The following is a 22,357-nucleotide window of genomic DNA, read 5'->3' on the forward strand; positions in this document are numbered from 1 at the left end:
CGGGATCTATTGTGTCAGCAGTCAGTGGTAGGCTTTTAAACTCTAATTAGTACTGCATAGGCAATTTGGTTTCAGTCTTAAGAGCTTCCACTGTAGTTTGCTGGTCTCTCCTCTCTTTATTGTACCAAGAAGAATCCACAGGAGCACTTAAGGTGAATTCCCAGGCTCGTTTTGACAAGAGAATTGAAATGGGATGTGTGCTTAGGTGAAAGAGCTGCCGGTCAGCCTGTCTGCAGAAGGGTGGAGCTGAACGGGTTAACAGTGCTTTCAAGGTTCCCCAGTAGCCCAAGAGATTGCAAGCAAGGCAGTTGGGTCTATTACAGTGGCATTAGCAGAGAGACACGGCAGAGGAAGGAGGCTTTCCTTTTTGTGAGACAATTCAGACACTGCTCACTATCTGCAGTGATACAGTGTATTTCGTATGGTGAAGTGTTGTTCTTTTACTGTTCCTGTCTGTTTAAGTAACAAGGCCTTCTGACTGTCTTTCTAGATCTGAACTTGCCAATTACTATGTATTTATCCAAAGTAACATCATCCACGCTCTTCTGTGTGGGGCTGAACTTGCTGGAGGTTCACCTGACCCATTATGGTTGATATGTGTCATATATTTAGAATGGTGGGTTATTTTCTTGGTCATGATGGTATGTTGTTGGGGTTTTTGTTGTTTTTGTTTTTTTTTCTTTGTGAGGGGGGTATTGGTTGGTTGTTGGGTGTGAGTTTTTTTTCCCTTTTTTTTTTTTTTTCCCCCACCTCTGAACTCCGGTGGGGACTCTCTAGGCTCTGATTTCAAGTGTGGTGGGAAATAAGTGTTTCAGAGAGCTTGTCTCCATTGATGATAGATAGAGCTTAGGTAACTAGCCATATAAAACAATAAATATCTGGCAGCTATGCAGAAGGACTCCTGGAAATGGAAAGATGCACCATAGCATAACTTAACTGCTTGACTAACCTGGTGGCCTTCTGTGATAGAGTGACTGCAGTGGTGAATAAGGAAACAGCAACTGATGTCATCTACCTCAGTGAGGCCTTTGACAGTCCCACAAAACATCTTTGTCAGTAAATGGAGAGATATGGGTTTGATTGATGGACTGTTTGATGGATAAGGAATTGGTTGGATGGCTGCAGCTAAAGACTTTCAGTCAACAGGTCAGTGTCCAAATGGAGATGAGTAAAAGTGATCTCCCTTAGGGGTCTGTATTAAGATTAGTACTATTCAATACCTTTATTAATGACATAGACACTGGGGCTGAGTACATCCTCAGCAAGTTTGTGGGTGGGGCGGTTGATTCTCCGGAGGGAAGGGATGCCATCCAGAATGGGGACATACTTGAGGAGTGAGCCTGTGTGAACCTCATGAGGTTCAACAAGGCCAAGTGTGATGTCCTACACCTGAGTTGGGGCAATCCCTGATATTAGTACAGGCTGAGGGATGAATGGATTGAGAGCAGCCCTGCAAAGAAGGACTGGGGATACTCACAGATGAAAAATTGGGCATGAGTCAGCAATGTGTGCTCACAGCCCAGAAGGTAAATCACGTCCTGGGCTGCATGAAGGGAAGCGTGACCAGCAGGTTGAGGGAGGAGATTCTCTGCCTCTACTCAGCTCTTGTGAGAACCCACCTGCTGTACTGTGTTCAACTCTGAGGTCCTTGGTGTAAGAAGGACGTGGACCTTTTAGAGCAGGTCCAGAGGAGGACCGAAACACTTCTACAAAGGCTGAAAGTGTTGGGGTTCTCAGCCTGGAGAAGGCTCCAGAGAGACCATGTTGTGGCCTTTCATTATTTCAAGGAGGCTTGTAAGAAAGTTGGAGGAGAGGTCCTGTCACTACAGGCCTTTGTAAAAGTACAAGAGGCAGCAGTTTTGAGCTGAGAATGTGTAGATTTAGATTGAACATGAGGAAGAAACTCTTTACAATGAGGATGGTGAGACACTGGAACAGGTTGCTCAGAGGAACTGTGAATGCCCCATCATTATAAGTGTTCAAGGTCAGGTTGGCTGGAGTTTTGATCTAGTGGGAGGTGTCCCTGCCCATGGCAGGGGGGTTGGAACCAGATGATCTTTAAAGGTTCTTTCCAACCCCAACCATTCTGTGATTCCATGGTGACTAAGGGCTGTGTCCTAGTGAAAGCCCTGTGGTTTGCTTAGGTGCATTTAAAATCCCTTTTCTTGGAGTGGTGGGTGACGAGGGTGAATAGGAAAGACAGCAGGTTGTTACTGTGCTGAAAAGATGTTGTGTTTAATCTTTTCATGTGAATCTTAATCCACATGGTGTAAATGGAGTCCAACGGGGAAGGTACTTGCTTTTTTACCCAGTGCTAGAGATGTGGCTTTTCTGAGATGTCTCAGATGTGGAGATTAGAGCAATCTGGCAGCCTTGCAGTCTGATAGCATTTCTGAGACTTCACTTAAGATGCAGTATGCGTTTCTTCATCCTGATAGAGATAATGGGTTTTAAGCAATTACACCCAGGCTAATTCCTTTTGATAAGAGCTCTACATTATCTAAAAAAAGAATCCTAGCCGCCTGGGAAGGAACAATGTAAATGTCTCTCTCATGGACTCTTTCATTTGCTCTTCTCTGATATCTTCAGATGATATGCTGCAGATCTTTCAGGCCATAAAAATCTTTCAGTCTTTTTTCATCTAGGGAGCACTGTAGTCAGGGAGCAGTACTGTTGGCTTGCATGGTATGGAGGGAGCCCTGTGTGCCTCAGATGATGCCGGGCACTACAGCGATTACAGCTTCATCAGACGCAATCAAATTTGGTCTCTTAAAGGAGCCCCTTCTTCCCTCTCTGTGCAGGCTGCCTGGTTGTAAGGTGTGGGTTGTTTCTGCTGACCAGGGTGACTCTATTCTGTATTTGGTAATTTGAAAAGAGTATCAAGAGCCTACCATTTTATTTAGCATAGGTCTCAACCCCTACTGTGTCTTTGCACTCGAAAGAAGAGTATGATGATGTGGGTTAAGCAGAAATGGTAAGAGATCTTGCTTCAGATTTTTACTTTTTTTTTTTTTTTACTTTTCTTTTTGAGACCAGTGAAGAAATTTCAATAACTAGCTGCATTTCTGGTGCTTAATGATATTCCTTTTATTTTGCTTAATCTCTCTGGCTTTTCCACTTATACATGTACAGCGTAGGACAGAAAATTGGATTGGTTGCATTTACAAGAGGGGAAATAGCAAAGCAGCATGCTGTTTGTGTAAATGTGCTACATCTAGGAAGATCATGTTATATATTAAAAAAATAATAAAAATTCCAGTAGCAATATCAGAAGATTTTTAAACATTGTAGGCATGTTTGATATATCTTGTTCTTCCCCTCCCAGATAGTCACAGATGACATTCTTGATGTGGAGCTGCCTCCCGATAATTGGAGGTGGGAGGAGAGGCAAGGGGAAAAGGGAGAGATTGGAGATAAGGATTGTAATCTCCCATACCCATATACTCTGGTTCTCCTTTCCTGGAGAAGAGCCTGTGAATGTGTGGCTTGCTTGTGAATGTCCCTTCACCTGCCTGCATGTAGAGAAAGTCACTGAATGCCTCCCATCGGGAGCCTGATCAGTCCTCTTTCAAAACAGAGGAAAAGGAATTGTGGGGATGGTCTCTTTGGTGGGACAAAAAAAAGATGCAAAAATTAATGCTTTCCCCCACACGCACTTTGTAAAATGGCTTCATGCATCACAAACACTGTAGTTAAGCAGTGCCATACAAAAGTGGGATATTTGGGACTTTGCAAGAAATAGCAGGCAGAGCGCACAGCTTTAATGGTGGGGAATCCATTGCTTATTCTCAGGTGTGGCACAGGAAGGGTTGTCCCTGCTTAACCACCTCATTTATGTGGTGTTGCAACAAAGTAGTGCCTAGAGTGAAAATAAATGGAGGTGTTCAGGGACAGAAAATAGTTGCCATCATTTGCAAAGTCAGTTGCGGTATTTTTTCTCTATCATAAGCTGTTGTTAATTTGAAACATTACCATTTCCTTCCTGGACACGGTAATGTTTAGTTGGCAAATGAAACAATTTTTTGTTCGGAAAGCTCTTTGGAGATGAAAGGCATCAACGAAGTTGTCGTTATGTGTCCTGTGACTGCTTGGTTGAGGAGCTGGACTGTGTATTCTAAGTCTTTCTGATGCAGAGGCTTGAGTTGTTAGTCTGAGCCAATTTAGTCATTCTTCAGCTCTTACTTTTTTGGCTTTAATTGGCTTCCTACTGCATGTCACATTGCATTTTCCTTTGGCTGGCGGACATAGAGAGTCGACCTCCTTCTCTGGGCTGTTAAGAGAACATGTTTTCTTATGAGATAGAGCTGTCTCGTGCAGGCTGGAGGAAGCACCTTGTGTAAGAGAGTGCTGAAGCAGAAGTGTGTTCTTTGCAGTGATAACACCTTCTTAGCCTTGGGGGCGACTCCACAGATTACTTCTCATCTTGTTCTTTTATAAATGAGATGTAGATGCAAAATCTCTGTGAAGATGAAGCTTGTAGATGACTTCCCTCATCTACAGTAATATCCCTAATGCAAGAGGAAATCCTCACCAGCCCTTTGCGTGGCGAATTGTGTAGCTTGTTGAGAGTTTAAAAAGACTGCCCGTTCTGTAGATCCTGCACAATTTTGCTGCCTTGTTTTCTTGGTTATCCTAAAAATGACAGGTTGCTATTTAATGTACTTGGATTGACTTCACAGCCTATCTATTCAGTCATCTGCTTTCCTTGTTCTGCTCTTTGAAAGGATTTCATTTAATGACAACAATGAGATGGTGCATCTAGTTGATGGGACAAAATAAGTACCTTATGGATCATTGCTAGGCAACAAACACTAGCTCCAAATTGCCTAGGCTATGTCTGGGCTATCTTGCCTCCATATCATTAGTATAGCAGGCCCCAGTTTATTATTCTACCTGGAGCCACACTTTGCCCACGTTCCTGTTAGAGTATTTCATGCATTCCCTTGGGACAATCCTCTAATCGAGTGCTTAACGAACAGCCATGAAGGCTCTGTGGTTGCCCTACTTTCTGGGTGATTTTGGCCCAGCTTTGCAAAAGCACCTGGTGCCTGGTAGTCCTGTCACCTGCCTAATGAGCCCAAAGAACAAGTGTTTGTGTGCTGGCCTCCTTACGGGGGCTCCATTACCTTTTGTTTTGGAAAAGAATTCCTTACAATTTCATCTGGTGATCTGACAACTCAGGGGGAAAAAAATTTGCATTTAGGTAACTAATTTTGTGCTCAGGCAGATTTGATGTTCAGCATTGTAGTTTATGATGTAGAGAGACAGTTATTGAGTTCCTACTAAACATATCTTTGGTGGTCTCAGTGATACTGGGAAAGACTGAATTGTCAAAGATCTGTTGTTTTCTGTCACTAATGTATACACTGTTCTGTCCTGCTCCATCTGTTTCTACACTTAAATGGGATTCCAGTGAATTAATTAAGAACATGTCAACTTACATTACGAGTGAAATATATTAGGTGTCATGAAAAAGAAGTGCTTCCAAGAAATTTACAGAGTTTGAAGCTCTCGTATCATGAAAGCTGAACTTTGATTGCTCTGGAAAGATGGAGGGGCTGGATGTATGTGAGTAACAGAGGGCGCTGCGATAATAAAATATTTGTAAAAATTCACTTATCTGCCAGCGTGAAACGGAGCTCACCTCTTGTCACGATCACTGTCTGTAGCTCTGTGCCTACGTGAAATGTTAATCCCCAACGCACAGCAAAGAACATACCTTGTTTAGCAACTCCGGATACTCTTTGCTGTTAACTGCTGCAGGACAAAGGCAGAAGCCGGAATTCACAGCTTGCTAGATACTGAGCCCCTTGGGTCACCTAGAAGTGCAACTCACCCTTGGCGTGTCTGTCTTTTGCATTAGCGGGGCACAGAAAATGCTCTGCAGTAAATTCTCATTCTCTTACCTTGTCATGCTGTCTGTGTGTTCCTGTCTTAAGAGAACCCTAATTTATCTTAGCAGTAACAAATATTATTGTTTGTAAAATATAAAATTATAACTGTTACAGGCTGTCCCTCTGCTCTCCTGCAGCCTGTTCCACTGCCCTCCTTCCAACTTCACGTTAAACTAGAATTGTTTGTGGGACTGTGCTGTGAGAAGCAGGGATAGTCGTTGCTCCAGCAATAGGGTACAGACTCTGAACACACCCACTGAGAAGTCACTGTACCCCTATCTTTCCCTTTGGTCTGACTTCTCTTCTGAAGGTGCTAATGACCCCCTACCTTCATTTAGTGTCAAAGGGTCTTTAGTGACCTTGGAAGAAGGAAAACTGAGCTGTCGGTGCTAATCTCAAACACAAATGCGCAGCCCTTGCCACATTAGTCATGCTGTTGTCACCTCTAGATTGGATTAGCACAGTGCATGGTGTGTGGGTCTACAGCTGAAGACACATGCAGAACAGTGTTGTCTGCTTGTTTTAGTGTCAGATGAGCGTATTTTCTGGAGAGATGTCAGCGTTTGAGGAGCGCCCTCAGTCAAGATCCTGAGCTGACTTCTCATGGTGGTCTGCTGGGAGCTGTTTTGGCTGTCAGGCAGTACTTTAAAGCTTACCTGCTGCTGTTACCGTTTTGTGTAAGAGGATAAGTTGAAGGATTGAATGGGGCTGCAACTTAAAACCTAGTGAGGAGATATATTGGAGCCTTGCAGTTTACTTTACTTTGTTGATTGTTTTTCTATATCAATGATTTTACTATATGGTGCTTATGTTTAGAGGGATGTCCTTAAAGACATCGGAATGTGGGACGGTACATGGGCAGAAAAAACCTCCACTGCCCAATTCACATGCGAATGGTGCAGAAAAATCCAGCTTCCTTATTAGGACTAGTCAATCACTTGATCAGGTACAAAATAACTGCCTTCTGGGAAGGATGTAAGGAGTAAGAGATTAACCCCAGTCTACATTACAAATAAGTTAAATGAAGTACTAATGTTGAATACAGAAGGTCATGGCACTGAGGAAATTGTACTATTATGACTGAGCCAGTACACGTGAACAGCCTGTAAAGCAAAGAGCATGCTGCGAGGTAAAGACAGTGTCAGTCCTTGGTTCAACTGCTTGCTGAACTCTAACTGGGGATAAAAATATGATTTTTCTCTTGTAGGTCTCCTCTGTGTGTACAGCTGCTTGTGTAGTTTTTAAATGCCCACAGAAATCTTGATTCTTTAACACATCCCTCTCAGTGCTGCTCTGGAGGGCACAAGCTGCATTTTAGAACAGGTTCCACGCTGGATCATTTCTCTCTGTAACTTCTCCCTCTAACTTCTTTGCCCGTACCTGGATACCTGTTGGCATGGTAGTTCTGAGCCAGCAAGTGGGGTTTTAAATCTACAGCAAGAAAAGACATGAAGAGTGGTAGCAGGGGAAGGCACAGCAAGTATATTGGTGTTCGTGTTACTAGCTTGTGGCTTTTTCTCTGTAACTGGTACTTTAGAGCAATTGTGAGTTGCTGGACTTTGTGTGTTGAAGGGTTGGTTGTTTAAATTTGGCTTTGACTCTGTGGCATCTCAGATCAACCTTTTGGTCCCGCTGCTTTTGATGTTGTTACGGCCATCTACTTAGTTTTAGCAGGATCTGTACTTCAGTGTTCTGGCTTCTTCTGTTCTATGGCTCTTTTTAAAGTGTTTTGCGATGGATATGGAGCTGGTGGGGTGCAGCAGGCTGTTTGTGTTTGGAGTCTTAGTTCAGGTAGTCCCCCTCTTTCTGAAAAGAATTCTCTGTTTGGAACTATGAATCAAAGCAGTCTGCTAAGAACCTGCCAAAATGCGTGTGCAGCTGCTGAGGTTATTCTTTGGGCTAGGGAGCCTAATCAACCAAAAAAGTCTCCTGCTATGTCTTTGTCAGGTCATATGGCTAGTTTAAGGGGGTTCGCTCTTTTGACTGGAGCACAACGTGCTGCTTTGCCAGCCTTCTGCAGAGAACCGCTGCTGTCCTTCTAGTGAGACAGTCCCTGGTCTCAACACTGTGTTCCTCTGCTCTGGAGGGAGCCTGCTTGGCTCCTGCTCCTGTGTTCTGGGACTTCCACTGGAGAGGGAACGTGTGCAAGAAACAAGTGTAGTTGCAGATATCGTTTCAAGAAAACTGTTGCAATCGATTCTTCTTTTAAAATCAATTAGGAAGGCAAGAAGGCTCACCTGTGTTAAGAGATGCCACGACCTTTCAGAGCAGAAATGACTACGCTTATTTTGGCAGGATGTCAATTTACCGTTCTTACAGCCCTCAAGCTAGGGGAGGGTTAGTTTCCTACTTCAGACCCTCTACTGATGTCATCAGAAGACTAAAAAAAATGCCTGATTAGATTATGCCCTCAATGTAGTAATGAAACCCACTTATTAATGCTGTTTAAGTGTTTTAGGTAGTACTTGGCTTGTAGTAGAGAATCTGTTACTGGTTTGATCTATGGCTAGTTCTCTCTTTTTTTTTCCCCTCGTCATAATTTTCTCTCCCTCAGTATTTTGTTACCTAATGTGTTACTAAATAAGCTATGAGACAAAGATTGCCCACACTAAAAATGGTATGTTTAGGGACTCCTGCTCCAATGAGATTAAATGTTAAGAGGAAATACTGCTCTTACCTAGTTCTAGCTTTCTGCAGAGGGCCCCCAACCATTTTACTTTTTTTTTTCTGGTTGAAGCCTGTCCTGGTAATTCCTTTAACTGTGTGTTTTCTCTCCTTCCTGCCCAGCTTTCTGCAGAGGGCGTGTTGTGAGGGTGCCCAAAGGTCCTCTTATTCGAGTTGTGGGCACGGAGGTGGTGATCCCTTGCAGTGTTAGTGACTACGATGGACCAAGTGAACAGAACTTTGACTGGGAGTTCTCCCGGGACACTGACTTCATGCGGATAGTGAGTACCTGGGATTCTGCATTCACCTCTGAGGAGTACCAAAAACGTGTGGGCCTCGGGGATATCAAACTGAGACGGAGCAGCAACGATGCTGTGGAACTCGTGATTAGAAACATCCAACCAACTGACCAAGGGAGATACAAATGCTCCACGCCCAGCACTGATGCCACCGTTCAGGGAAATTATGATGCAGAGGTCCAAGTGAAAGGTATTTCTGAAGAGTGAGGTGTGCTCTAAATTTGTTTTTGATATTGATTTTACATGTACCCTTAGCAATGTTTTTTGTTGTTGTTGTTCTTTCTGAGCATTGTGATTTTTTTTTTTTTCCTTCTCTCTGTTCCTTTTTCATCCTCCTAAAGCCAAAAATCAAAAATTGGGAAGTATGATAGCAAAGGCTAGTGGGTGAAGAAGTGAAGCTGTTTATAGTAAACACCACTTACCTCTTTGTCTGTATAGTAAATAGGTAAATAAAAATAGGAAAAGTAAACAGTGGGTTTTCTGAAGATGTCTGCAAATATTTAATGTTGCTAAACTTCTGGGTAGAGAGGCTAACCAGGTAAAACACACAACCTGTCTTCTCTAGTTTATAGTGTCTTTCAGGGGCATTTCTATATGAAGGAGGTAATTTTCTTCCCCTTTAGGGTGTGGATACTGCAGTCATGCCCTAACTTTGGTCTCTCATGGGTTCTTCAGTAATAACTTTAGGGACTTTTTGTCAAGTATCTTGACTTTTACTCCCATGAAAACCAAGATGGTTCTGGATCGGAATAATCACAATGATGATGTTTGGATGAAAAACTAAAGCAAAGGGAAGGATAGATGAATTTGAATGCTTGTCTTGACTTGTTTAAAGTGGAGCACTTTCTTTAATGGATTTTCAGCAGAATTTCCTTGTTCTTGGAATACATTTGTGTGTGGAAGAGCAAATTATTGACTAGGTGTTGCTTTTTGGTAGTTTTACCGCCTCATACCTGAACAGGTCAATGTGGTGTTCCCTTCTTGCTTCTGTTTTATGATGCTTGTGTGTTTTCGTCTCTTTTTAATTTTTTTTAAATAGTGATTTCCGATGGCTTATCAGTGAGTGGTTCAAAAGCGCGTTCCTCAATGTCTCTCAGGCTGTCTGAGGGTGACTCCTTCAAGTTGCGCTGCTCAGCAATTACCACCTCACCGGAGCACACTCACCTGCATGTGACTTGGCAGATCAAAAGTGGATCAGTGTGGCGGGACATCCTCTCTTTGACTCACGAGGGCAAATTCCAGCCGGGCCCTGGCTATGAAGAGCGCTACCGTAACGGAGAGATCCGCTTGGATACAGGAGCGAATGACACGTATCGGTTATCTGTATCCCAGGCCTCCTCGGTGGATGGGGGTGCCTACAGGTGTCTTGTGAGCGAGTGGGTGAGAGGGGCAGATGGCTTGTGGCAGAAGATTCAGGAGAAGAGCGTGGAGATAGCAAGTGTGGCAATCCAACGCACTGGTGAGTGTTACTGATGGGCTGGGGTCACAGGTAGTAGTTACAGTGCTGTGTCCAGACTGTGGCACTTTGAGAACAGAAACTGGGTAAGCTGAATTAAATGAGGATATGTTTTGGGACAAGCTACAGTGCTGTTTGGATAGCTGGCCTGTTTGCATCTGAGTTGATAGAAAATACTTAGCATAATTTTTCTAGCTTGTGTTTTGGGGAGAAGGGGGTGATGGCATGGAAGGATTGACTGGAACCCCTAGATGCCTAGACCTAGACTTTCTCTCATCCGCAGTTTACTTTAGATTGCTTCTGGTTTTCATATTTCTTAAACATTATATTTAAGCCCTGAGCCCCCCAAACCTTCCCTTTGCTCTCACATTAACACAGGGTTGTCCCATAGCACTGAACAGCTGCACTTCCCCTGTAAAAGTGGCATGTGATTCAGTGACAGATTAGATGCTTTTCTGCATATTGTTTACTGAAATAGCATAGAAAGATCAAGGCAGAGGGGGAAGGCAGTGATAATTTACCAGGACAAATTATCCAATGATTTTTTCACTGACACTGGATCACTGATCTGATTGCTCTACTGTGTTGGCAGCACTCTAGGACAGTTATGGTTCTGTTAAAGACAATGTTGCATGCTTGACTAAGGAGATGAAAATGTCTGTAGTGCTGTGCTGAGGATATCCAGATATCTCTGCCCATATGGATTTCAGGAGTAGATGCATTAAGCGTTTAACTGCATTGCATTATTATTACTACTGCTAGTTGGAGGAGGGAGAGTGGGAGGTGACCTATCTTGTCACTCAGTAGGTGGAAAATCAGACAGTGATGGTCCCTCGGAAATGTGAGATTATGATGATGTTTTAAAAATGTTCAGACAATAAGGCTATCTTTTCATTTTTATAATCCTTTAATCACTATAGGGAGAACCTAGAACTGCTGGGATTTTTTTTTGCTAGCTCATTTGGAGGTACTTCTAGTATCCTAGTGGTACTTAGTCTGTGAAATTTGACAGGACAAACTACTCCTCCTTTTTCAGGGTGTCAGTTACACAGTAAAGCTCGTAGATACTCTCTGCTGCGGCACGACTTGCTTAATTAAGAACTGTAGTTCTTTATTGTCTTGCATTTTTGAGAGTTTGGTTTAAGTAGGTGAGGCTTAAGCAGTGGCTGGAGACAGGATAAGGATGGATGAGACCAGTAATAGTGCAGTTTTTTAATGTCGTTTGGGTGTGTGGCTTTGTGCTATTTATTTATTTATTGCCTTTTTTTTTTTTTTTTTTAAGCTCAGTCATTGGCAGCACTGACACTTTGTTAGGGGTGTGAAGGCTTTTTTTTATAAGTTATGCTAAATGGAATAAGTTATTCTCCAGCAAAATGTGGAAGATTTTGCACAAGCATCCTGTGATAGGACTTAAAGAGCATCTTATGCTGACGGCTGAAACCTCTTCACTTGCATTCTAAAATGAACTTAAGCTGTAAATGGTGTGTCTGGTTGCTGCACTTCCCTCATTCTCACCTGCTGTAGACTGTGGGGTCGAATTTGTAGGAAAAAAAAAACCAAACAAAACCCAACAAATTAAAAGATAAATTAACATATCTAGTGAAAAAAGTCACACAGTTTACTTGCGTAACTCTCTGGGCCTTTTTTTATTCTGTTACTTTTCTATCTACTTGCTCATCACTCATCACCTAAAATCATGACATTTTTGGTCTCAACTTTGTTCTTACATGTCTTCTTTTAGTAGTACCTTGCACAACAGATATGTAGTCCTAAGTGAGACCTTCAGACACGTCTGTAAGAAAAAAAGCGTTGAGAATATGCATATTCTTGGAGTCCCTCTGTATGCATATACTGCTGGATTCTGAATGCCCATCACTATTTCATGAAGGCAAAAGTGTTCCTTGGAGAAATGCTGCTCTTAACCTTGTAGATGAGTCTTATTTTGTATTCTGGTATCAGTCTGTTAAATTAGCCAGACTTTCCTACTGATTCCAATTCCATGATAAGATGTGCTGCTGAGAAAAGGCACTGCTGTAGCAGCCCTACCTACTGGCCTCAGCTGGGACTTTAAGAGCAGCTGCCTTAGTTATACACTGGGGGAACAGTGCTGCACTGAGATCCTAATCTAATCTTTAGGCAATGTAGAATGAGGGAATGAGCAATCGAAGACATGCAGTGGCCAGGTAACTTGGTGAATGGTGCGCACTGAAGTTTACAAATGACACAGCACCCCAGTTCACCTCTTGCCAGTAACTAAGGCCAGCTTTTCTGCTCCTCATCTTGACACTTATCCCCTGGCTTTCCTTTAGGAAAGATGTGGCCAGCCAGGTAATGTACAGAATGCAGAAAGTCCTGTTTGAAAGCTGGTTATGAGCATATGTGTTATGTTAATGTAGATATATTCACTGGTCAGTGGTGGAGTTTAAATGTATTTTAAGTGGCTACTGGCACCGCTTTAAAGTCCCAAGTGTGTATTGGTTAGAGCAGTAAGTGGAGGAGTCAGCAATATAAGGAGTTATTGCTGCTTTCTCTTTGCTTCCATTTCGTGTTCCTGCAACACAGCTGAAGTCAGTTAAGACTCCAATGTATGGCTGTGGTTTCTTCTCATCTAAATCTGTTCTGTTAGAGATGCTCAAAACCATTTCAGCAGAAAACAAGTTGAGTTCTAATGTAGTTCTGAGTGATTTCAGTGGACACTTTCTCCTTTGAGAGATAGTCCCAAAACACCTTGACCCTCCTGCGAAAAAAGAAAATCCTGTACATGTTTTTCTGCAGAGCAGAGGTGATGTGTGGTCTGTGATTGGGACAATGCCTTCATGGACCAGTTGCTGTTGACTTAAAATTCCCCTCCCTTCTCCCTGCCCTCATCTCTCCTCCCTTGCTTGACAAGTCAATATGTACTTCCCTTGTAATAGATCATGCAGCTCAGTAGCCAACAGGCATTTGAAGGTAGAGCTGTGGGCTGCTTGAGAAGCTTCTGTAATAGAACGTGAAGTCCTGGCTAATTTAGCGTACTCTTTAAAAAAAAATTATTATTTTTTGTTTCCTCTTCATTTCTAAGCTCTAGATGTGGTCATCTCAACAAGCAACGTGTCTGTGACCGAAAGAGACTCCTTGGATCTTTTATGTAACATCACAACAGACAGGAGTGGCATTTTTCAAGCAGAGGTGATGTGGTATTTTTCTTTGTCGCCTGATGATAGCTTGTCAGATGCTCAGGTTTTGCTGAGCATGGACCGTGATTCCATCGTCAGTGATTCAACTCTCATCAGCCTGAGCCATGTAGATAGGAACTCCTATCGCCTGTTGGTGCGTGATGTGGATATGGAAGACTCTGGCTACTACTTCTGCCAAGCAGCTGTCTGGGTGCCACTGCACAATGGGAGCTGGCATAAGGTGGTGGAGAGGACATCTGCACCAGTCAGTGTGGTGGTGACAGCATTAGGTGAGTGATTCTGCTTTTAGACTTCATGGGTAATGTGCATCTCGTTCCTTGGTCCCACCAGAAGAGAGGAAAATTTGCAGAATCTTCTGTGCAAGTTTCTCTCACGTTTCCATCTATCATCTATATGTAGAGTCTCTCTCACATATAAAAATACTGATCAATCCTATGAGGTTTTAGGTTTGCTTTGGGTTTTAGGATCTCTCGCTACATGTTCCGCTCATATGCTCCGCTTTCTGGTTTTATTGAACTGTCTGCAGTTGGGAAATAGAACTTAAAATCCCGCCATGTTTTCCAGGGGTTGAAACTGCCCCTGTTGTCATGTGTACTTTCACCTTCCTTGTACGATTAGCAGGGCTCTGATCCACCAACAAGCATTCTCTCTGAGCTCTGAACAAAGTGGTATCAGATGCTTCCCACTATTTGAGTCATATACTGTAAAAATTTATAATGGAGACTTCATAATGAACTCTAAAGGCTTTCAAAGTTGTTGGGGATTTGTTTTTTTTTTTTTAATCACTGGAGAGACACTAAGTCCTGTTGAGGGATTTAGAATGGAACATGACTTTATACAGCTTAGTTTTCCTCCCTCAACACACAGGTCTGTTTTATGAGACCATGTCACATAGCTGTTGAGTAGTGTGACTGAGTGGCAGATGTTTTCCTCCCTCAACACACAAGTCTGTTTTATGAGACCATGTCATATAGCTGTTGAGTAGTGTGACTGAGTGGCAGAGACCTGGCTTGTGGCTAATGTAGTACTAGCAGTGTTGATTAGCAAAATGTCTCTAAAACAAATTTTCCTGTAGCATTTAATGTTTCACTTGTGTGGTGCATTTTTCATCATTCAGTCCTAGAGATGAGTGGATTTTTAGCCTTTTGAACAAGCAGAGGATTATTTGTGCACTTGAAGTTATGGCTTCCATACACTACTTCAGCATTTCTGCTGCATGTTATTTTAATTTACCAGAGGGTGGGAAAAAATCTACTTAAACAAAAACTTGATTACCTCTTTCTTCTTTCTTTCCTTTATCCTCTGGTTGTTCTCGGTGGCTTTCCTTTCTTACAGCTTTAATACTGTCAGTGTCCACATTTTTTCCCCCTATTTATTTATTTTTTTTTTGCAAGGGACTATTTAGAAGCAGCTGTATTTAACAGTTGTGTTTTTTCCCCCTATTTCTTTATTTTTTTTTTGCAAGGCACTATTTAGAAGCAGCTGTATTTAACAGTTGTTGGTTTAAGATTTGTTGACTGAATGAGAAACAGAAGCTGTAGGCAAGAGATTCAACAGGCTGATCAACCTGGCCTTACAAGAGCAAGCTGACAGCATCAAAAAATTCCCAAGAGGTTTTCCCTGTTTTGGAGATCCACTGTCTCGTATGCATGCTGCAGAGGTAAAGCTTTTGCTTTGCGTTATCCCAGTTGAACTCATAAGCTTTGGAGATCTCTCTTTATGCAAATACCCTTAGAAGTAAAGTTACTTGGGAGAAATACTAAAAATGAAACTCCAGCAAAACTTCTAAAAAGCCTGTTGTTTTAGGGGTAGATCTAGATATGTCACCCTATCCATCCTGTCTCCTAGTTCAATCCTGGGGAGGGAGTAGCTTCATTTTGGAACCAATGAAATGCAAGATGACATTCACAAAGCATTGACTGTGTTGGAAGTGTAAATACACCTAAATGTGAGCTTAGGGAGAAGTGGCAGAGCTGTAATTCTTGGTGTTTGTTCCCAGCTTTGACTGAATATAAGTGTCTGGGCCTAAACCCTCTAAATGTATCCCTTCAGAGCCTCTTGCAATCAGAAAGTGGTGGTACTGTCCCACTACAAAGGGAGAGCTCCTCTGACATAAAAGTACTGAATGAGGCTAGCATATAGAAAGCCTGCTCTGAAGCCTGGTTTTCAGAAATAAATAGCTGTGTCACAAGGTTAAATTCGAGCAACAACGACTTAAAATTTTGCATTTTAGCATTGTACAAAGCAGATGAGGCGTGGCTGTTACCAAGTTTACTTGTAATGCATGCTAGAAGTGCACAAATGATGGATATCTTCATTTCCTGCCCTCGTTCAGCCATTCAGATTGCACATTCAACTTGTGTATGTTCTCTCCCTGCCCCACTTGTGTGCACGCAGATATATTCATGTGTGTACAGGGGCCCTGCATGCTCATATACTCTCTCATAGTGCCCAAACCGGTAGGACACTTCCTTACTCTTTCTGTTCCAGTTTGGGAACAGGGGAGAATAAAACCCGCTCTTGAAGCGTGGTTGCTTAGGGCAAGTGAAAGAGAATATATTTTCAGGATTTGAGGTTTTCAACTGCATTCAGAATTCACTGACTCCTCCTCCTCCTTAATGGCAGTTAAGAGCTGTTGGAGTATTAAGTCATGGAACTGTCAGTGAGGCTGTTCTTTGACAGCTGACAGAGTGGAGGAATGAGGTTTATCCAGCAAGCCTTTTATTCTTTCTAAATCCTCTGTTTGAGTGTCTGTCAGGGTGAAGAACCTATCTGGAGTGGTGCTGTCAAAGCCCAAAACTCTACTCTTAGTGGTCCTTCCCCTGCATGCAAATAAAACAAACCTGGAGTGATTTTTCTAAGAACTTGAATTTATTGAAGCTTTTACCTTCTTGTCTAGAGAAGAGTTTATGCTTTCATAGTCTTTGTTGCTGTGAAAATATTAGTTGGTCTTGAATGACTTCTTTTTTTGAGGGGAAAGGGTAGGCAAGAAGGAATGACAAGAAAATTGCAGAGCATGAACAATATATCTTGTGGCCCCAGAAAAGACTAGTCTTGTGAATGAGACAGGAAGAGCCGTCTAGCAGTAGAATCTATGAAGACTTAGACCAAAACTGGGTTTTGGCTGCCATTAATGATATGTGCCGTGGTTGCAGCAGAGCAGTTCTGTGCATTTTCTTTTTATTTTTCCTTTCTTATACTGAAATCTGCACTTATGTTTGCTGGTAGTAGATACTACAGTTTTCTGTAAACAGTACTTTGTGTGTTATCTAACACTGCAGAAGGTCACCACTGGTATCACTGGATACTCTAGTGTCAGGTATATATTAAAGCCCTTGTTCTTGCAAGATGCAAGGACACCGTGCATGACACTTGGTGGGGAGAGATCTCTTCTGTGAGCTGACATTACAGCAGCCAGCTTGCTTCATACAATTGTTTTTATCCTTTGCATCTGAAGTTCAAAACTAGTGCGCACACACAGTTTGCGCAGTAGTTCTATTAAGATGCTTTATTGTCTTGGCTCATTGGGGAGCTAAGCCTAAGTTTTAGCCTTGGATTGCCTTCTCTGTCCCAATTATAGCTTTGGTTAATTGTTTCTAGGAGGGCAAAATGCCAAAGAAAACATAGAGCAAGAAATAAATATAGAGTGGTGAATACACTTACGATGTAAAAGCTGTGTGATGAGTATTGGCTGAACAGTTGGAAAGCTAGTCTTTTTCCTGAATTATAGTAGACAGCGAGGCAGAAAAATATTCCAACACTAGTAAATAAATATGTATTTCCTTTGTGGTGTGAGGTTCTTGCTGTAATCTTTTTCCTTTACTATCTCTGTAGTCTGAGAGAAAATAGTCATGTGGCTGCCTTATCGCTTTTAGGCTTTGGACAGCCAGCTATTTCAGATTTAAATACAACAGCCTCATTCTTAACCCATGAATTTCAGGCACTCCTTTACAAGCTTGAGAGACTCCAGCCTCATAGCTGTAGAGCATGTACTCCTCTGCTTTTCTGTGGTGAATGTAAATCCAGTTGGTGACTGATCTCAAGCAGTGTCCCTCAGGACTCAGTTTTGGGGCAAGACTTATTAAATATTTTTATCAATGATCTGGATGAGGAGATTGAGTGCACCCTGAGTATGTTTGCAGATGACACCGAACTGAGCAGACGTGATCTGCTCGAGGGTAGGGAGGCTCTGTAGAGGGACCTGGACAGGCTGGATCGATAGGCTGAGGCCAGTCGTATGAGGTTTAACAGGGCCAAGTGCTGAGTCCTGCTCTTGGGTCACAACAACTCTAGGCAACGCTACAGGATTGGGGAATAGTGGCTGAAAAACTGCCCAGTGGAAAAGAATCTGAGGGTGCTGGTTGTCAGCTGGCTGAACATGAGCCAGCAGTGTGCCCAGGTGGCCAAGAAGGCCAATGGCATCCTGGCCTGCATGAAAAATAGTGTGACCAGCAGCTGGTGAGATGTCTGGAGAGCATGTCTTATGACGCACAGCTGAGGAAACTGGGATTGTTTAGTCCGGAGAAGAGGAGGCTGAGGGGAGACCTTACTGGTCTCTACAACTACCTGAAAGGAGATTGTAGCAAGGTGGGGATTGGTCTCTTCTCCTGCGTAACAAGTGATAGAACAAGAGAAAATGGCCTTAAGTTGTGCCAGGAGGGGTTTATAATCGATATTAGGAAAAATTTCTTCACAGAAAGAGTGGTGAAGCATTGGAACAGGCTGCCCAGGGAAGTGATTGTATCACCTTTCCTGGAGGTGTTAAAAAGTGTAGATGCGGCACTTTGGGACATGGTTTAGTGGTCATGGTAGTGTTGGGTTGATGGTTGGACTTCATCTTAGAGGTCTTTTCCAACCTTAATGATTCTACAATTCTGTGAGCTACAAGTCTTTGACTCTTAGTATTTGACCTACTTAGTATTTATTTTGGTGCCTGCTGAAACTTGCTGTGCCTCACTATTGGTGTTGCGTGTAGCTAGTCCCAATGGTGATACTCATGCCCCCTGGTATTGGTGTCTTGGTGGGTGAAGTCTTTTGGTTTTTAGGTTGTTTTTTAACATCCTTAAACATCATTGTAGAGAAATGATGGGATGGTGAAGTTTAGAAAAACAAGGCATTTCAGAATGGGAAATGTCCTCCTATCCTGAAGAAAATCTGGGGGAACGAGATGTCTGTGGTCAGTCCAAAGCTAGAGAATGACCAGTCTCCTGTTGCTGCAGGATGCCCCAGGCATTTGAACAGGTGCAAAAGGTGACTGTCTGGGCTGAATCTGAACCCACATGGTGCGTTTTTGGGGCCAGACCTAGGGAATGATTTTGCTCAACAAGCTCTCTTCGTTTTAATTTTTCTGAGATGACCTGACTAGACATTCAAAATGAAATGTCTTGTTTGGAAATGCAGGCCTAAGGCTACTTATGTCCGACTGGTGCACGTCTGAGAGATGGAGTCCAAGCTCCAAGTCCCCAGGTCTTGTAGGAGAAGTGCACATTGTGGCACTTGACTTCTAGCTCAGGTCCTTTCACAGACTGGATGCTAGAAGTTAGCAGTACCTCTAAATAAACTCTGGCATTTTCTCCCTTCTGATTGTAGCTTCTAATCTCTTTCTTCTGTATTTCCTTTCCTGCAGAGCCAGACTATGAGGTGTTTCTGAATGCCTCTAAAATGCCCAAGTTTTCAGATGACCCCACAGAGCTCAACTGCAGGATCACGAACGTACAGGACATGGAAGCAAACATCCGCTTCACAGTTTCTTGGTACTACAAGCAGCACCTGCACAGTGATGATGTGGTGACGGAGGAACTCCTGGCCACAATGGATGCAGACTGGACTCTGCTGCTTGGGGACAGGAGCAGAGAGCGGACTCAGAACGGGGAAATTATCTTCTTTAAAAAGGCTATTGACACCTTCAGTTTACGAATCCAGTGGACTTCAGAAAATGACCGAGGGGATTATTTCTGTGTCATCTCTGCATGGAGTAGGCACCGCAACAACAGCTGGGTAAAGAGCAAAGATGTGACTTCTGCATCTGTCAGCATTTTCTGGGCTACACAAGGTAGGAACCTTGTACCTGTTTGCTGAAAGACCTGGATAGCTGAGATAGTTTTCTCCTGACTAGGCCCATCAGCCAGGAGGTCTGCTAATGGGCTTTGGAAATGGGATTTTCCATTACTAAGAGGTAAAAACACTGTTACCTTCTCTGAAGGCCTTGTGGAGAAACGTAACTACTAAACAGCATTCACCAGTTTTATGCAAGTTTGGAGTGTAAGTGCAAAGTAGAAATTTGTCTGTCAAACTGTGCTGAGACTTCTAGGATCTGGACTGTCACTGTGGCAGGAGAGGCATCCAGTAGTGATGCTGGGGTCATTGCACCCTTGCATGACTCAGAGCATTTTGGTCTCTGTAGGATGCATCTTCTGCTAGCAACAGCATTGTCTGGAGGTAAGCAGAGGAATGTCACTCACTTTAAGTCTTTTTCGTCTGCCAGTTTGAGTCTTTTTTTTTTCTTTCTCTCGCTTCTGAGGAAGTTCATGGGCACAGGAGTACCAGAGAATCAAAAAATAAGTGTGTGGCAAAGCTGTTCAGTGATTTGCTCGGATCTAGGCTTTTTTTAGTCAGAAGTGAACTAGCTCTGGTCAGTATTTAAACTGAGACTGGGAGCATTTTGTGGAAGCTAAATAGTTACCTGAATTGCTTATGGCTGGTTTAAAATAGGTGTATGCATCCTGGATGTCCTGTAGAGTAATACCTTTTTGGCTTAGGTGTGAGGTTATGCAAGAGGGTCTGTTGAGTAGGGACAGAAGGAAAAGGATAACCTAGGATAGCAAAAATCTCTGCTTAGTTAAGCTGCATTTACCCTGATGGACTTGTTTAACCGTCTAGCTCAGGCAGCCACAGGTAGAGAACTATAGTTCAGAGACAAATAGCTTGAAATCAGTTTAAAGTTGTTTAGCAATAATCCCCAAACAGCGAATTCAGAGCTTCTGCTGTAATTCTGCTTCAGTGGAGAGAAAAATGGTGGGCATCTTGCTCAGTACTGCCTTCATCCCCAGACCAAACATGGTCCATGAAAAGGTTATAAGAGTTGTTTGGGTTTTTTGTTGGTTTTTTGTTGTTTTTTGTTTTTTTTTTGCTGAAGTTGACTTCTCCAGCAAGAATGAGATCTCTTATTAATGCCTAATGCTGGTCACGGTTGGTTCAGTTGTTATGCCACAACACGGAGCTTGTGTGTGTATGTGCATGCATGCGTAATGGATCATCGCCTTCGGAGCAGCTAGAAAGACCAGCTGGAGTTGAAAAGTCTCAGCCTGTGTTGACATTTCTGAGGGAAAACAAACAGTGACAGGTGTGAATGTTCCCTTGTTTCTGGTTTTATTCCAAAAACTCTGCTAATTTTGCAACACAAATGTAAATGTTATAGTCCCCATGCTGAGAAGTAGGTTTTGTTGGCAAAGCTTGGAGTTGGGGGATTTATGATGTGAAAGTGAGCTTTCCTACTAGCACCTTCTCCTTCTGAAAAAGCATGTTATATGTAGATAAGGGGAGGTACAATATAAGGATTTGATTTCCCTTTCTTCCTTTACACCTCTCACATGCCTTGCCCCCACCCCACTTTCAGCAGTCTAGCCCCAGATGCCTTTCTCTGCATGCCCGGTGCCCTTTCATAGCCTATTCGCTTGAGCTTCAGACTCTGCTGTGAGCCCAGTGCTGTAGCCAGAAAGTATGAAGGAGTTAATCTGCTGCTGCCTTTGCAGCTCTCTGACTGTTGTTTTGACAAGTATCTCTGGTGATTTGAGTCCCTAACTGCTCCCAGTGCTTATAAAAGTGAGCAGCCAGGCTCCCACGTGTTTGCCTAAGGAGAGAACAGAAATTTGCCTCTTCCTTGGATGTCTTGTGACTACATAGAGGCTTTTCTTCCAACTATTTATCATCTGTGTTAACTTTAGAGCAATGCTCGGCCAGGAGGGCTTTGGAGAAATCCTGCTTTGGAGAAATCCCACTTTGGAAACGGTTGTTCTGAGTTCTTCAGAAAGGAGGAATGGTTTGGGCTTTTTTGTGTGTTTCTGTAGGTCAGTCAGCACAGAGGGATGTTTGGGATTAGGAAGCCTTTGCTCGAAACGTAAGCATTATGTGAAGATGTCAAAGTCCCATTTGTGTGTGTTGTATAATAAGCTGTATGTTTGCCCATTTTAACGTGAGGGGTTTTTTGCATCTTTTTCTCTTTTGTTCTGTTGGGACCAGTAATGCTCATGTCTTTCTGCTTACTGAGCTTTGCAAATGCAGCCCATCACCATCATAGATCACTGCTGTTTCTGACACAGTCTGCCTGCCTTGTTTCTTCCACTCTTTATTCTACCCTCTGCCCTGCCAAGGTGACACAGAAAGCATCTTTATCTCACTGCAAAAATTAAAAGTGTAAATTATGTTGTTATTTTTTGCTTACTTAGAGTACAAATTCTAATCAGTGAGAAGAGGTAAAGGAAGGGAGGAAAGCTTTATTTGACTGGCTCTGTAGATTATTTTCAACTGAGAAAAAAATCTGGGAGCTGAAAAGATAACTTTATCAATTTGAATGTGAGTACTGCCTATACTTAAAGCACAATTTCTGTTTGCAGTGGAATGCAGAATTGTTTTTTGTTTCTTAAACCAGTATTGTCAGCTTTGGATCTTCATGGAAGTCATTGCAAGAGAGAACATTACCTTTTTAATTGAAATTTCAAATCCCAAAGACACTATTTTTTGATATTTTGTTAATACTTCTGTCTTTAATTTACAAAATAATTGTATTGAACATAATGTTATTGTCCGGGTCCTCCCATCCCATTTAATTGGGAGCAAGCGCATCTTTTATAAAGTCCTGTGAATAGAGGA

General features: G+C 42.6%; 1 protein-coding gene across 1 annotated transcript in view; it reads left to right on the forward strand.

Annotated features, from left to right (window-relative positions):
• Positions 1-8,681: 8,681 nt before the first annotated feature.
• PTGFRN (prostaglandin F2 receptor inhibitor) overlaps positions 8,682-22,357 on the forward strand; it is a gene marked incomplete at its 5' end in the record, with an annotated part of 37,287 nt that continues 23,611 nt past the window's right edge. The window contains 4 exons of the mRNA XM_009870783.1: positions 8,682-9,047; positions 9,897-10,316; positions 13,375-13,758; positions 19,116-19,541. Of these exons, the coding sequence (XP_009869085.1) occupies positions 8,682-9,047; positions 9,897-10,316; positions 13,375-13,758; positions 19,116-19,541 (1,596 nt within the window). The remainder of the gene's footprint in view (positions 9,048-9,896; positions 10,317-13,374; positions 13,759-19,115; positions 19,542-22,357) is intronic.

The sequence above is a fragment of the Apaloderma vittatum genome, unplaced genomic scaffold (genome assembly GCF_000703405.1).
Source record: "Apaloderma vittatum isolate BGI_N311 unplaced genomic scaffold, ASM70340v1 scaffold4736, whole genome shotgun sequence".
NCBI classification, from domain to species: Eukaryota; Metazoa; Chordata; class Aves; order Trogoniformes; family Trogonidae; genus Apaloderma; species Apaloderma vittatum.